General features: G+C 37.9%; 1 protein-coding gene across 1 annotated transcript; it reads right to left on the bottom strand.

Moving 5' to 3' along the window:
* Positions 1-1,415: 1,415 nt before the first annotated feature.
* LOC144356197 (uncharacterized) lies at positions 1,416-11,573 on the bottom strand. The gene is made up of 8 exons (XM_085508337.1): positions 11,397-11,573; positions 9,629-9,712; positions 6,723-6,818; positions 4,881-5,034; positions 4,532-4,662; positions 3,739-3,871; positions 3,137-3,213; positions 1,416-2,589 (listed from the first exon to the last, which is right to left on the bottom strand). The coding sequence occupies exons 2-8, from the start codon at positions 9,704-9,706 to the stop codon at positions 2,239-2,241; spliced, it is 1,020 nt and encodes a 339-aa protein (XP_085364463.1). The 5' UTR covers positions 9,707-9,712; positions 11,397-11,573; the 3' UTR covers positions 1,416-2,238.
* Positions 11,574-16,495: the final 4,922 nt, after the last annotated feature.

The following is a 16,495-nucleotide window of genomic DNA, read 5'->3' as shown; positions in this document are numbered from 1 at the left end:
GTATATATACTTCTATCTATCTGACAAATCGCACCCTTTCGGGAATATCGAAATGTTGTTCAAGCAAATATGGAAAATATTGTAAATTATGAACATTTGAGAGTTCTACTGGAGGAATTTTCGATCTCGCGTCGATGGTGTCCAGAGTTTCCCACATTTCCGTCTTTAGTTCTATTATAATAACAGAAAATAAAATACGAGTAATACTTTCACATTTTTCTTTATAATAAAAATACATCAACTTTGCATTTTACGAGAAAGTGCTAATTCTTCAAAAATAAAATGTGTTCTTATGTAGAGGGATAGGGTACTTCTCAGTGTTTGGAAGAAGGATGACGATCTGTTTCCATCGTCCGAACCGCACGGTTTCGTTAAAGCCGGTCATTCATAACCGGCCCACGAACCCGTGCGTGATCGTGTTAAGAAAAGCTGTATTTCACTGCAGTTAAATTTAGTTATTTGATTGGGCGCGTCAAGGGGCTGGCGCCACCAATCAGCGTTGCTGTATCATAAATGTGAACAATGGCGGCTTTGAGCTGATTCACCGGGATTCAAGAACAGAAGGTCTATATTCGTTGATACGTTTCGAAAAAAAAATATTCCAACGTTGAAAAATGTTTGTGGCAAGTGAATGCAGACGATGGAATGTCTAAATATTTGGGCAAACTGACAAAACTGTCGAAACATATCGACTTGCCCGATCCAGTTCCGTTACAACAAACACATCATTCCCTCAAATACAGCACTAATTCGCTGGATTTTATTTTCACTTATAATAATAATTTTATTAATTGTATAATGGCCTCCGGCCCATTACAATCATGCAAATTATTGACAAGAAATAAATTTACATTACAAAATATGTATGAAAATATAGATGAAGAGTGTGTCAATACATAATATAAGCCCTATATAATAATGTGATGGGGATATTAATATATATATACATACAAGCTTATTAGGTTATTCTCATTTGATCTTTGATTAAAAAACACTTATAAATAAATAGAGCCAAAGAGTTAATGATTTGGCTTTTAGAGGAACTTAATAGTTGTACTAGAGTATTCAAATTTGGGGGTTGTGTCTCATTTGGAAGATATTTTCACTTAATCATTCCTATAGCGAAAATTGTACTTCACAGTAATGTGTCGTTTCTATCATGAGTTCTGATTGTAATGCAATGCAAATGAACCTTATAATCGTTTGTTGAGACTTTGGCCGAATAAATGGTCCTTGGCTGCCGAAGATGATCTGGTTCATGTAGATAGTTTAACCACAGTCAGCTGGCTCACACGTGATAATAAAATAATCACGATATTTACTATATGGGGGACCGCCATCTTGAATGCAGCGTAAAACTAAATTATGTTAGACTCTATCATGCTTATACAAATATGCTTGAAAACAAATGAAAGTAAATGGATGTAATTGTTTTATTTTTATTCAATTCCATTTCCAATATCAACTAGATCTTTGTGGTTAATACCACAAATGCGAACACACTCGAAGGAATGTGAGAAAAAACACATGTGGTTCTCCCCATTCGATACAAATCCTATCCTGAGGCTCTTAATTTTAAAGTTTTAATTAACAAGTATCAACGAGACCGTCGTACGTCAATACAACTTGCCATTCATGTTTTCTTCTGCATAAAATTAACAACTCTTATGTTTCATCATATTATTGCATTAAAGCTGGGAGGTCGTTGCCTGTGCACGCGCGGGAATTGAGTCCCAAGCGATGATAGCAACACACGCTAAGAACGCAAAGGCTCATGGGTAGAAGCTTGTTTGTAAACAATGGCATGCTATGGCCATCTGGCGCATGCATAGGTGACGACTCCCCCGCTTTAATCACCGAATTACCGCACATGCGCGAAATGTGGAATCGATCTCAACAAAGAGCATGGCCATGTTGATGCTTGCGCAGCTCGACACCTGTAAAATAATTAAAGGGCAGCGGTCGTCGCGCACCACGTGTTTCAATTTCGTGTAAACAAACAATGTATTTTACAAGTGTTGTATACGTCGCTATGAGAAAATCGCCATTTATCAACACAAAACTCGGTTATATGTGGCGCGACGACCACGCCCTCATCATATTTCGACTGTTTCAAAAACAGAATCTGTCATATTTTTCAATGTAACTGATTTTTCGGTAACAGACGGAGGCAGCTCTGGTATAGCGTCAGTCGACCAAGTGGCGTTTTCTTTGACATGGGACCCACAAACGTCATCGTTAGACCTCGAGGCCCGCTACAAAATCCCATGCTGTCTGTATATCTGTCACCATTCGACTGAGACGGCACCTAACATAAATGACGTCATTTGTGCACATCGTGTCACCATAATAGCGCATGAAGTCATCCAATCGCCACGTATCAATAAGTTTCAAATATTTTGTCTGTTTGTCTTGTAATGGCTCAGACCACAGGCTTCCAAGGATGTGATTAGTCAGTTCGGCCACGTGGGGTAGCCTATGCAGGTCCCTCGCTTCTGATAGGTCGAGCAGCTCGTTGTAGTCGTTTGTTATCCAATGAAGCCACGGAACGTCATCGAATCTCACTATGTTGTCATGGTTTACTTTTTCCTGTGAAGACAAATATATGCAAATATTGCATGCGACAATATATATTCGTAAATGGCCGCCGAGATCTCATTGAGAGTGATAAGGTCACGAGACTTGTATTAACCCTCAAGTAGCGTTTCGTTCTCCAGTCGAAAGTCAGAATTTGATACGTCATAAAGCCTGTCATGAAACAAGCTGCCATTTCATTGGTCTGATTGTTAAGTGTCACGGTTGGGTAGCCAATCGGACATACTCTTGCAAGTAGCTTCGCAATAACTCCCTTTCTCTGTTGCCATTGCGTCCACTGATCCAGATACCATGGTTACATAGGGTAAGGGCAAAGCAATGCATTATGGGATGTTAGTTTAGAAAAAAAAGTAAATAAATTGTCGCTCAAGCTGGTCTAGTCTGACGTCACTTAATGCGTTGATGCACCCTTGTCGACGAACTCGCTTGGACGCAAACATTGTCGGCGAGGGCGTAGCAATTTACACCCAACTTATTACTGGTGGGTACTTGTAATGTTTTCATTATTCAATATACGGAGTGAGTGTATATATATCCATACCTTAAAACCAGACCATTTTTTTTTGTGCTCTGAAGTGATCTTTTGCATCTGTTGCGACCATTTGTTTTCCATAGTATCTATAAGAAATTCCGTATTAATCATGTCTCATGTAATTATCGTCTCACACAGTGATACATAGGGTCGAGCCATTATTGTGTCGTGAGTAGAAACAAAGAAAACGACTTTCTACATGCTGGTGCACTTTACTCGAGTCTCTCACCCAGTAAACGACACAAAAAAATCTATCTGACATCTGCCACCAAGTTATCTCATATAGAAATGATGTCCCACCCCTCAATTTATTATTTTATCTCGTGCTATCCAAGGTTGTACTAGTATTAGCACTGTCAACAAAGCGTCAAAGGGTGGTTATAAAATGAAGAAGAAACATAAACGCACTGCCCTCGTGCAGTACAATTTGAATTTCCTTTGTTTTTATCTACGCTATCGAACGATGACCACTTACTACGCCGTTGTGGGCGTTTATACCGTATTGAGACGCATAAGTATAATCATCATTTTATTGTATTAAGACGTTCATTAAAAAAATTCTGTTGCCCATATTGTAAGCCACAATTAAACAGACTCGTTAGTTAACTGACCCAATTTATCTTCAATTGACGGCGCCCTCAGTGTCAAGATCGGCGTGATGGGATCGCCATATTCCGCCCAGAAAAGCGACATGACATTCATGGAAGTGTGCAAGATGCCGTCATTCCTATCAGAGAGAAAAATCTGAAATAAAAAATTAGAAGTTAATGTTCGTACGAAAAAAATTATAAATTACGTAATAGTGTTTGCAGTGTTCCGAAACTGAAGAGTGATCGAGAAAAATTGTTTTTTTCTTCCCGGCGGTTCACCTTGACTTTCGCGTTCACGTTTTGGTTAACAAATTAGAAAATAATAATAATAATACTAACAATAAAAACATGGTGATAAGAAATGACTTTGTGCAAGTAGTTCACGTTTATAAGCGGACTCGTGGCTTCAAGTGCCATGTAATATTTTTGTCCGAGCTCGTCACACAATCTGCGGCCTCGTCCACAGCTGACAGTCGTGGAATAATCACCAAAGTCTTTGTTCAAACATGTAAATATTTGATATAAAACACCGCAATATCCGAAAAAAGTTACATTTGTTTGGCCAATTTGTTTAAAACGGTGTCCAACGTGAATATCCTCGAAAGAGCCTACAAGTTTTATTTAAGGGCGCAACTTACATAAATAATGTGCTGTTTTTATAGAATGATGAGCAATACAATGAAATAGACATAGACTATCTGTGACGTCATAGCGTTACTGGACAGTTGATTTACAATCACAACGAGTATGTATGGACTTGTAAAGGCAAATAGTTACAAACATCAAAAAAGAACTAGTATTAGCACGGACTCGCCTTTTCTGTTTCTGGTATACCAAAGCATGTAGCCGCGACCAAACAAAGTTCTTTGATCGTAGTAGCAGCCGTCACCCCTACTGTCACATTCTCTTTCGTTGCAAGCCACTGGATTACTACATTTTCCGGAACTGTAAAAACAAAACGCAGATGGACGTAATAAATACTTCGCCTTCGCACCAAAAGTTTCTCGGCAAACTGCGCGACGTTTGTAATATCATAATGAAAACATGGTGTATATGTGCATGTGATATTCGTTCCACTACTTGGTCTCCCACTTAATATACGTTCAACATGTTTAATGACTAGCGATTTTCCCGGAAAATGGCCACCACTCTGAGGTTCCCACCTTTATTCCTGAATCTACCATCTTGAAAAGTAGTCCGAAACGTGTTCATTTCTTGCACTCTTTCACTTAGTCGTTCTCTCATAGATTCCCTGTAGCGCCTATCGTCGTCTTCCAGCTGGACAAGACGAGTTAGCAACTCACTTTGTTTTTCGTCCTAGACAAAACATATCAAATATTCTATTACGCAGTTTAATTTTAGGGTTATGATGCCAAGTGACGTCACAGGGCTCTGACCTAAAGTAGACACAACTGCCCAGGTAACTTCCGTTATATGTCACGGTTGTTACGGACATCGCCTATATTTCTTGTAGTCTTGTAAGCCAAGATAGAATAAACTTAAAGCGGAGGGGTCGTCACCTGCCCACGGGAATTGAGTCCAATGACAACGTACGTTAAAACACAAAGGCTCATGGGTAGACGCTTGTTAGTAAACAATGACGCTGTGGCCATCTGACGCACGCGCAGGTGACGACCCCCCCCCCCCCTTTTTTAACGTGCATTTGTATGTCGTAATGTATTGTAAAAGTTAACATATCGCGTGAACATTGTTTTAATGAAAGGAAACGGACAAAAACCGTTCCCGTCCAGCATGTCTGCCCGTCAAAAGCGTGGACGGAATCTCAGTCACGTTTTCAAGGTTACGCAATTTTTTCTTACTTTTTTCTTTCAAACTTATAATTTTTTACTATGTATCAAGTACTAGTAGTTATATCCGCCGGCGTAGTTATTTTTTCTGTGGAAATGCGTACCCCGGTAAAAACGTTGGGTTTCCCTAGAAATGATTGACGACCCTGGGTTCTTGACATGCGTTCTTCATTACGATCGTACTCCGTGGAATGTTCCTCGTTATTACAGCCACGCGTCTAATGACATGTGGCAGACTTGCTAATTGATATAAACAGGTGCTCTTACCGGGGGCTATCTTTAGAGCGTGCAGTTAAAACAAACTGCCTGGAGCACTGACTTACCAATAGTCGGAAGTTAGTCTAAACATCGGGAATGGAATGGGGGCAATTTATATCCAACCAACTACGTGTATTTTTATAGATACTAGGTAAACAGATAATAATAACATACATTTGAGTACATGACGTAAGTTTGAGAGGTCATTCATTTGTCGTACACTGACGTCATCACAAGGTAATCTTGTCATATTTAGCTTAACCTCGATTTTTGTATGTTCATGACGTCACAAACACTGAAAACTAGGAGAATCGGTCGATTAAGAAGTTGTTAGATCGGCGGACAAGAGCGTACACGGACATTTGTGGTTTTGAACGAAATGTCTCCCATTTTCGTTGATTCTACTATTCGGCTAAATAAAAAAATGTTGGTCAATTTTGAGATACAAGCACGAGGACTCCATAGAAAAGCTCCAACATTGTGTAATAAATCATATGTAATCTGACGTACGAATATTTGCTAAATGTGGCTTTAAACATATATCATACGAACCCTGGTTTAAAAACATGAAAGATATTTATCTAGGTTTGTCCGATAATGGCCAGTCGTCCATGCTCTGATCTGGTCATAAAATAACCAGTATCTACCTTCTATTTAACCCGTGTACGGGACAAGCTTAGTTGATTTTGATAGGCTTAGTTGATTTTGAATAAATTAACCCACAGAATGACGTAACACACTAAAAAAAGGGTAATTTGATAGAAGAAATTGACCACTAAATAAATAAATGTAGTCATGTCAACTGAAAACATGTCACCTTCAATTAAGTAATATGTGCTGATGACGCAATGGCACAGGTCGTACATAATTTGATCCAAATTTAATGTATATTTACTTGAGTCCTGGTCCGAAAAGAGTTATACATGTATATCAACAAACCTTATACATGCGTAAACGGCATTTCAAATCTTCTAACCCAGTCTTCTGATACTGTTCCAAGTCCTTCCCAACACGGTCGTCCTCAATGTCGTGTATCTGTATAAGGACAAATCCGTCTGTCATTATACCATTGAACAGTATGTAATCTCCATATATTACTCAGATCAACGGGCAAAGAGTTTAATTACAGATCTTGAAGCTCCGGCTCTAACGATGACTGACATGAGAGTAAGAACCCGTCACCCCGGGGACAATCCGTTATTCTTTGTGATGATACATGTGTTAATTAACGTGCACATGGGACTGCAATATCCTCCCAATACCTCATGCCACGTTTTTTGTGGTCGAATGTACGCTAGTGTATACTAATACTGCTGACATTTGTCCGTCCATACACGAGGTCAATTAAGGCATTCGGCGAATCACATTGTAAGAGAATCGGTACATAATGCTTGTTTATTGTTATAATGACTTTTACATTATTTAAATTGAGTCAAACTGCGCATATATTGACAATACTTTGTTTCTTTCTGTGTTTATGTAATGTTTTTTTTTTGTTTTTTTTTGGGGGGGGTTAACTATCTTTTATTCCATACAATAGAAATTCTTTACAACACAATGTCAACATACAACAAATGTCACAGCTAGTATAACCCATACAAAATAGACACTGAATACCCATTAACAATTGAAGTCTCCCCACTTGTCCAGGAACATTTGGACATTGTACGTCTTCTATTTGAAATTTCTAACTCTATCTTTTGCGTGTAACGTATATCAGATTTTATGAGATTAAAGCATGGTAGTTCCTTTTTTAATTTACACGTATATATATTTCTTTTAACAATTATAATTATGTGGTTTAGTAGAGGGGAGAAGTCCTTGTCTCCTAATATAATCTGTTTTGCTGTCAATGTTCTAGGACATCCTAGTTTTGTTCCCCATAGATTAAAAATTGATGTCCAGAGGACTTTAATAGACTCGCATTCAACAAAAAGATGCACTAGGTTCTCGATGGCACCATGACAAAATGAGCATAAATCTGACGATACTAATGGTGAATTCATATGGAATAACATTTCATTTGTGTACAGGATATTGTGGTTTAATTTCCACTGAAACTCCCGTAGTTTGCTGCATAGAGTTACCAAAAAAGGCATGGAATAATGAAATTCCTAATCCTTGTTATCCAGATTACACAAAGTATTAAGAAAGAGTTGACTTTGGGGTGTTGTAAAAACATGGGAGGTGAACAGCTTACGTAGTTGCTTTTGGGTGGTATTTTCAAGTATAATTATTTGTTCACCGGTGACTTGACTAATAGGAGGCTCTGGACGTACACAAATTGCACGGCTATTTCTCCAGTCTAATGGCAGTGCAGAGATAATGCCATACCACTGAAGTAGCTGAACATAATTGAGCCCTAGTGCTTGTAGATTAGCCCAATTTTTAATTTTCCCATTTGTGTCAAATATATCTGCAATATAAATTATTCCTGCATTAAAAAACGCTCTGTAAAAGATAATTTTATTTTGAATGAGAATATTTTTGTTATTCCATATGATTTCATATTCATGCGAGATATTTTTATTAGGCCCAATTTCACTCCACTGTTTTAGTAAAATGTATTAGAATAATGGGAGTTTAACGTTGAGTAAGTCAACAGAAAAATTACATTTAAAAATGAAATCTCCTCCCACATATTCCAGGTAATTGGTAAAAAATAATTTCCAAGGGTGAAATTTAGGAGATAGGTATCGTTTTACCCACCCAACATTAATGGCTTTTTGCATTGCATGTGTATCAATCATACCCAAACCTCCGTGGCCTATGTCTCCTATCAGTGTGCTGCGTGCTACTCTATCGTGTCCTTGCCATATGAATGTATATACTTTAGTATTTATGAGTTTAATATCCCGTTGTAGAATTGGAATATGGTTGAAAATAAATAGTAATTTTGGAATAACAAAAGTTTTAATAATCTGAGTTCTGCCAATAATTGTCAAACTTCGTCTAGACCAGCATTGCAACACACTATTTAAGCACTTTATTGGTATATTTACGTTCATTTCATATGCTGCTTTAGCATCATAGGAAAAGAAGACACCCACAATTTTATGTAATGTTATACTATACACATTGCTAACTGGGCAATACACAATGCTGATTGGACAAAAAACTATGCTAACTGGCCAATACTCATGTAGACTGGGAAATACACACTGCAGACTGGGCAATACACAATGCTGACTGGGCAGTACGAAATTCTGACTGGGCAAAACACAGTCACGGTGGTGAAATACACACTGATCTGGGCAGTACACGATGCTCACTGGGCAATATACAATGCAGACTGGGAAATATACACTGCTATCTGAACAGTACACGATGCTGACTGGGCAATACACAATGCTGACTGGGCAGTACACAATGCTGACTGGGCAATACACAATGCTGAATGGGCAATACACAATGCTGACTGGGCAGTACACAATGCTGACTGGGCAGTACACGATGCTCACTGGGCAATATACAATGCAGACTGACAGGCGTATGTGGCATTTTGTATACTATTACGTTCGAGTACGTTCTATTATGCTGCCATGCTTCTGGAAAACTTAGACAATTTGTCATTGTTTATGCTAATCGAGCGTCGCGCACACTCTTTCAAATAGATACTAACGATATACCGAGCAGCTAAACCAGCATAAACACTTTAAAAGACAATTTTGATTACTTTTGTCACTTTTTTGTATTTTTTGGTCCGCGATTTCAAGTCGATACACTGGAATCTGAATTGTCATAAACTAATGAAATAATATTATTTGATAAAATAGGCAAGTACGAATGCGCGTTTGATTACTGGTGCGTACTATTCATTTAAAACTTACATCAATCATACGTACCTGTCTGGTATCTTCCATCTTCGAATTGCTCGATTCATTACCACCTTGCGGCGGCGCTCGTCTTCGACTTCTTCGCATTTTATACTGAAGAGAAATTTGTGAAACAAAAGTGTCAACAATATAATTATTAAATTGTTTGTGTATGTGCATCAACGGATTCAACGAAAGTATAGAAGTATGACCAGTGACGAAATTTGAGCAGGAAACCAATAGAAAGCTATAATTGTTTTGAACGTCCAATGTGTATATACAAATATACAGTGGCAGATTTTGAGAAGGTACAGGGGCGCGCGCCCCCTCTAAACTCTAAACTAATGCAATGCGGAAATGACGTCATTGTAAAGATACGCCTCCTCCGACTGAACATCTTGCATCCGCCCTCGTCTGCTATAATATGTCGTATGCAGTCGAATAGCACACGCCGTAAAACACCGCATGCCGTAAAACACCGCATGCCGTAAAACACCGCATGCCGTAAAACATCATATGTTATTATCATTGCTTAAAGGGGACAGTTGTCGTGCCCCGTCCTTTTCGATATGGGACTCATAGCGACGTATACAACGCGTGTAAAAAAACATTGTTTATTTACATTACTGTATCAAGTTATATGATTCACAGTACAAGTAACACTGGTATCCAGGCGCCAGGTCATATTCTTTATTCGACTTTATTACAATTTTGATTATTTTATAAAATGTTTAAAACATCTAGTATATATACTAGTATTTGGTATGCGCCTATATCACGTGATACACATGCACGCGAAATAGAACTTGAATCAGCGATTACGAATGTCGTGGTCAATTCTGAATCAGAATGAATGTGAAAGTAAAAAGTAAAGGGAATGAACGTTTTCTATGGTGTTGTTTTTAATTTAATACACAGTAGAGTGCACTTCGTCGGTAGATGCATGAGCTATTGTGGTTTAACGGTAGTTTAGGATCCAATCTAGATTCGTTTACAAATATTTTTGTTTTGAAACAGCCGCTTTTCTGCGATATCAGAGTCAGTGGGCAAACAAGTGGTAATGCAACACATATAACGTATTTACTCATAGTTAGTATGCGAGGGAAACTATCTACAATTGTTGGCAGGGATTCGAGATGGTTTACCCTTTAGTTGTCGCCATCCACACGACGTGTACGTCAGCTTACTGTGTAAATATAACATAGTAGTCATACGACGTGTGTGGGGTTTGTTCTTTTAATAGACGGCGTTGAAGTGCACATACTGAAACTAAATTAAAAAAATCAAACTTGGAGTTCGGGCAATTGTCGAACGCTGTATTAAATATTTTCCTAAGGCTAGATGTACATTTTTCAGTGTTATTGAACGATATATGATAGTTTACATAAGAAGCTCGTTATTGGAAATCTGTACATAGATCCATAACGATTAGCACACACCAGTGCACAGACCGGCCACCTACCGGCCCCGTCCATCCCGTTCATAGTTGGGGTAGGTTCTACTATCACTGGGTGATATGTTACGATACGCCATGGACCACATCGTGGCTGTGATGTTTGATACACGCGTTGTTATAAGCGAAAATCAACGCGAATAACTTGTTGTCGTTGGTGATATACGTTAGCCCCAGGTATAAAACCAAACGACGCGATTGGACGTCTGCGTTATACATGTATTGGTGCCCGTGTTGAATGCAGAACACGACGAGAACCCTTTCCTATCAGAAATATTAAATACGCGCGAATCAATCAGAAAATTGAATATTACTCCAGAAAATATCTTTTTCAACTGTTCTTACCTTATAAAAGAATGTCGAAATTTTCGTTCGCCGACTGAGAGCAACGTCACTACCAATCTGTTCGGAGTCGTATTCAGTTAAAACCAATCAGGGTCGCGGGAAATAGTTTCACGTATATTGGTTTTGCATTCCTCCAAGTGCAACCATTCAGTATAATTATTTTCACCGTCTTAAGCAGCATAGTCAGCCCAGTATGTGGCTAATCGGTCAGGAAGTAAAGGCTACGCCTCGATAACAGTATTCACTTGTATGGGCATACCAACATAGCATGTCCAACTAGCCTGTCAGACTGGGTGAAGACTTCCGAGGATTTCTCTGTGTGCATTACAACACACTGCGTTTGCGCGTGTATGGATAATTACACCTACCCCCCAAGAGGTACGAATCATATCATATCGCATCATATCACATCATAGCATATCGCATCATATCACATCATAGCATATCTTATATCATTATTAATTTATGACAAATACTTTATTTCTTAGTGTATGTATATGAACCAAACGTTGACAAATTGTCTTTGACGATACAATAAGGCACTATTCTATTCTATTCTATTCTATTCTATTCTATTCTATTCTATTCTATTCTATTCTATTCTATTCTATTCTATTCTATTCTATAGCTACATACTTTTATTTACAAATGAAAAGTTGACAGGTCTGATAGTTTTAAGTAATAGTTTACCTGTCTGCTGGAATGGGCTATTTAAAATCACATATGGATGGTTAAAAATCCTATAATATGACGTCACTGTTATCATATTACATCACATCACGTTATATCGGATATCACATATCGTAGTATATAATATCGGTTTTCAATATTTCATATATATCTTCGAGTACAACATTTCTTTTGCCGTCCCTTCGGGTTAGAGGCGCGTCAAATATATAACAATCCTTGGAATATACACTTCTCCGTGACATTAAAAAGAATGTCGGCCGTGACTGTACTATCGTACACGTTTTTAATGGATTGTTCTGAATTCGTAACATTCTATTCATGAATATTTGCAATACAACAACAAGTACGCGTGGCATGTGAGCTACAAACTTTTGACAAACTTCAGTTTGGCCTTGTACTGTGACAAGTCAAAACACGTTTGTCACATTACAGCATACTCAATGAGAACAATGCTCGAGTTGAAACATATTCGTTACTTTCAGAGTTGACACAAAGTCTACTATACGCCATGCAACACGCGAGTTTATTTACATGCTTATGGAATCAATATAAACAGTTTTCCTTACAAGGCATTTTAGCACTACGGTGCGAAAAAGTGTTAAATTCCAATAAATGTTCAATATTGATTTAAATCCATTTGGATATATCTATGAACGTTTATAAAACTTGTCAACTGCCATATTATGAGTATGATATACGAAAATAATTTTGCACAAATTGTAAATTTGCATAATGCATAATGTCATCTACAAATTGCTGACGTGACAAAATTGCTCATCAGTATTCAATGGTTACAATCTCCTTCCCCGACTAACATAGTAACAATCTCCTTCCCCGACTAACATAGTAACAATCTCCTTCCCGGGTAAATTGATTACAATCTCCTTCCGCGACCAACATAGTAACAATCTTCTTCCGCGACCAACATAGTAACAATCTCCGTCCCCGACCAACATAGTAACAATCTCCTTTCACGACTAACATAGTAACAATCTCCTTCCCCAACCAACATAGTAACAATCTCCTTTCACGACTAACATAGTAACAATCTCCTTCCCCAACTAACATAGTAACAATCTCCTTCCCCGACTAATATAGTAACAATCTCCTTCCCCAACCAACATAGTAACAATCTCCTTTCACGACTAACATAGTAACAATCTCCTTCCCCAACTAACATAGTAACAATCTCCTTTCACGACTAACATAGTAACAATCTCCTTTCACGACTAACATAGTAACAATCTCTTTCCCGACCAACATAGTAACAATCTCCTTCCCCGACTAACATAGTAACAATCTCCTTTCACGACTAACATAGTAACAATCTCCTTTCACGACTAACATAGTAACAATCTCCTTCCCCAACTAACATAGTAACAATCTCCTTTCACGACTAACATAGTAACAATCTCCTTTCACGACTAACATAGTAACAATCTCCTTTCACGACTAACATAGTAACAATCTCCTTCCCCAACTAACATAGTAACAATCTCCTTTCACGACTAACATAGTAACAATCTCCTTTCACGACCAACATAGTAACAATCTCCTTCCCCGACTAACATAGTAACAATCTCCTTCCCCAACTAACATAGTAACAATCTCTTTTCACGACTAACATAGTAACAATCTCCTTTCATGACTAACATAGTAACAATCTCTTTCCCGACCAACATAGTAACAATCTCCTTCCCCGACTAACATAGTAACAATCTCCTTTCACGACTAACATAGTAACAATCTCCTTTCACGACTAACATAGTAACAATCTCCTTTCACGACTAACATAGTAACAATCTCCTTTCACGACTAACATAGTAACAATCTCCTTTCACGACTAACATAGTAACAATCTCCTTTCACGACTAACATAGTAACAATCTCCTTCCCCAACTAACATAGTAACAATCTCCTTTCACGACTAACATAGTAACAATCTCCTTTCACGACTAACATAGTAACAATCTCCTTCCACGACCAACATAGTAACAATCTCCTTCCCCGACTAACAGAGTAACAATCTCCTTTCACGACTAACATAGTAACAATCTCCTTCCCCGACCAACATAGTAACAATCTCCTTTCACGACTAACATAGTAACAATCTCCTTCCCCGACTAACATAGTAACAATCTCTTTCCCCGACCAACATAGTAACAATCTCCTTTCACGACTAACATAGTAACAATCTCCTTTCACGACTAACATAGTAACAATCTCCTTCCCCAACTAACATAGTAACAATCTCCTTTCACGACTAATATAGTAACAATCTCCTTTCACGACTAACATAGTAACAATCTCCTTTCACGACTAATATAGTAACAATCTCCTTCCCCGACTAACATAGTAACAATCTCTTTCCCCGACCAACATAGTAACAATCTCCTTTCACGACTAACATAGTAACAATCTCCTTTCACGACTAACATAGTAACAATCTCCTTCCCCAACTAACATAGTAACAATCTCCTTTCACGACTAACATAGTAACAATCTCCTTTCACGACTAACATAGTAACAATCTCCTTTCACGACTAATATAGTAACAATCTTCTTTCACGACTAACATAGTAACAATCTCTTTCCCGACCAACATAGTAACAATCTCCTTTCACGACTAACATAGTAGCAATCTCCTTTCACGACTAACATAGTAACAATCTCCTTTCACGACTAACATAGTAACAATCTCCTTCCCCAACTAACATAGTAACAATCTCCTTTCACGACTAATATAGTAACAATCTCCTTTCACGACTAACATAGTAACAATCTCCTTTCACGACTAACATAGTAACAATCTCCTTTCACGACTAACATAGTAACAATCTCCTTCCCCGACCAACATAGTAACAATCTCCTTTCACGACTAACATAGTAACAATCTCCTTTCACGACTAACATAGTAACAATCTCCTTTCACGACTAACATAGTAACAATCTCCTTTCACGACTAACATAGTAACAATCTCCTTCCCCGACCAACATAGTAACAATCTCCTTTCACGACTAACATAGTAACAATCTCCTTCCCCGACCAACATAGTAACAATCTCCTTTCACGACTAACATAGTAACAATCTCCTTTCACGACTAACATAGTAACAATCTCCTTTCACGACTAACATAGTAACAATCTCCTTTCACGACTAACATAGTAACAATCTCCTTTCACGACTAACGAAGTAACAATCTCCTTTCACGACTAACATAGTAACAATCTCCTTCCCCGACTAACATAGTAACAATCTCTTTCCTCGACTAACATAGTAACAATCTCCTTTCACGACCAACATAGTAACAATCTCCTTTCACGACTAACATAGTAACAATCTCCTTTCACGACTAACATAGTAACAATCTCCTTTCACGACTAACATAGTAACAATCTCCTTCCCCGACTAACATAGTAACAATCTCTTTCCCCGACCAACATAGTAACAATCTCCTTTCACGACTAACATAGTAACAATCTCCTTTCACGACTAACATAGTAACAATCTCCTTCCCCGACCAACATAGTAACAATCTCCTTTCACGACCAACATAGTAACAATCTCCTTTCACGACTAACATAGTAACAATCTCCTTTCACGACTAACATAGTAACAATCTCTTTCCTCGACTAACATAGTAACAATCTCCTTTCACGACCAACATAGTAACAATCTCCTTTCACGACTAACATAATAACAATCTCCTTCCCCGACCAACATAGTAACAATCTCCTTTCACGACCAACATAGTAACAATCTCCTTTCACGACTAACATAGTAACAATCTCCTCTCACTACTAACATAGTAACAATCTCCTTTCACGACTAACATAGTAACAATCTCCTCTCACTACTAACATAGTAACAATCTCCTTTCACGACTAACATAGTAACAATCTCCTTTCACGACTAACATAGTAACAATCTCCTTTCACGACTAACATAGTAACAATCTCCTTTCACGACTAACATAGTAACAATCTCCTCTCACTACTAACATAGTAACAATCTCCTTCCCCGACTAACATAGTAACAATCTCCTCTCACGACTAACATAGTAACAATCTCTTTCCTCGACCAACACAGTAACTATATCCCTCCCGACCAACATAGTAACAATCTCCCTCCTCAACTAACATAGTAACAATCTCATTTCCCCTTTGTCAAATTCAAGTTTATAATCTTTTAAATTTAAAATACTAGTAGTATATAATTAAACCGGCAAAACTGTAGATCTAAGGTATATTGTAAAACATTCTCTGTCTGAAATTCAAAACAAGATTAGCGTAACAATTCATGTGAGGTATACACCAATTAATGTGTCATGCACAGTGACTGGTGTGACCATTCTTTTGATTCCTTTCAAATGTAAGCAATAATATAGTTTCGATTAACATGGAAACT

The sequence above is a fragment of the Saccoglossus kowalevskii genome, chromosome 15 (genome assembly GCF_978046115.1).
Source record: "Saccoglossus kowalevskii chromosome 15, keSacKowa6.1, whole genome shotgun sequence".
NCBI lineage: Eukaryota > Metazoa > Hemichordata > Enteropneusta > Harrimaniidae > Saccoglossus > Saccoglossus kowalevskii.
The sequence above is the reverse complement of the archived record's forward strand: the minus strand, read 5'-3'. Positions and strand labels throughout refer to the sequence as shown.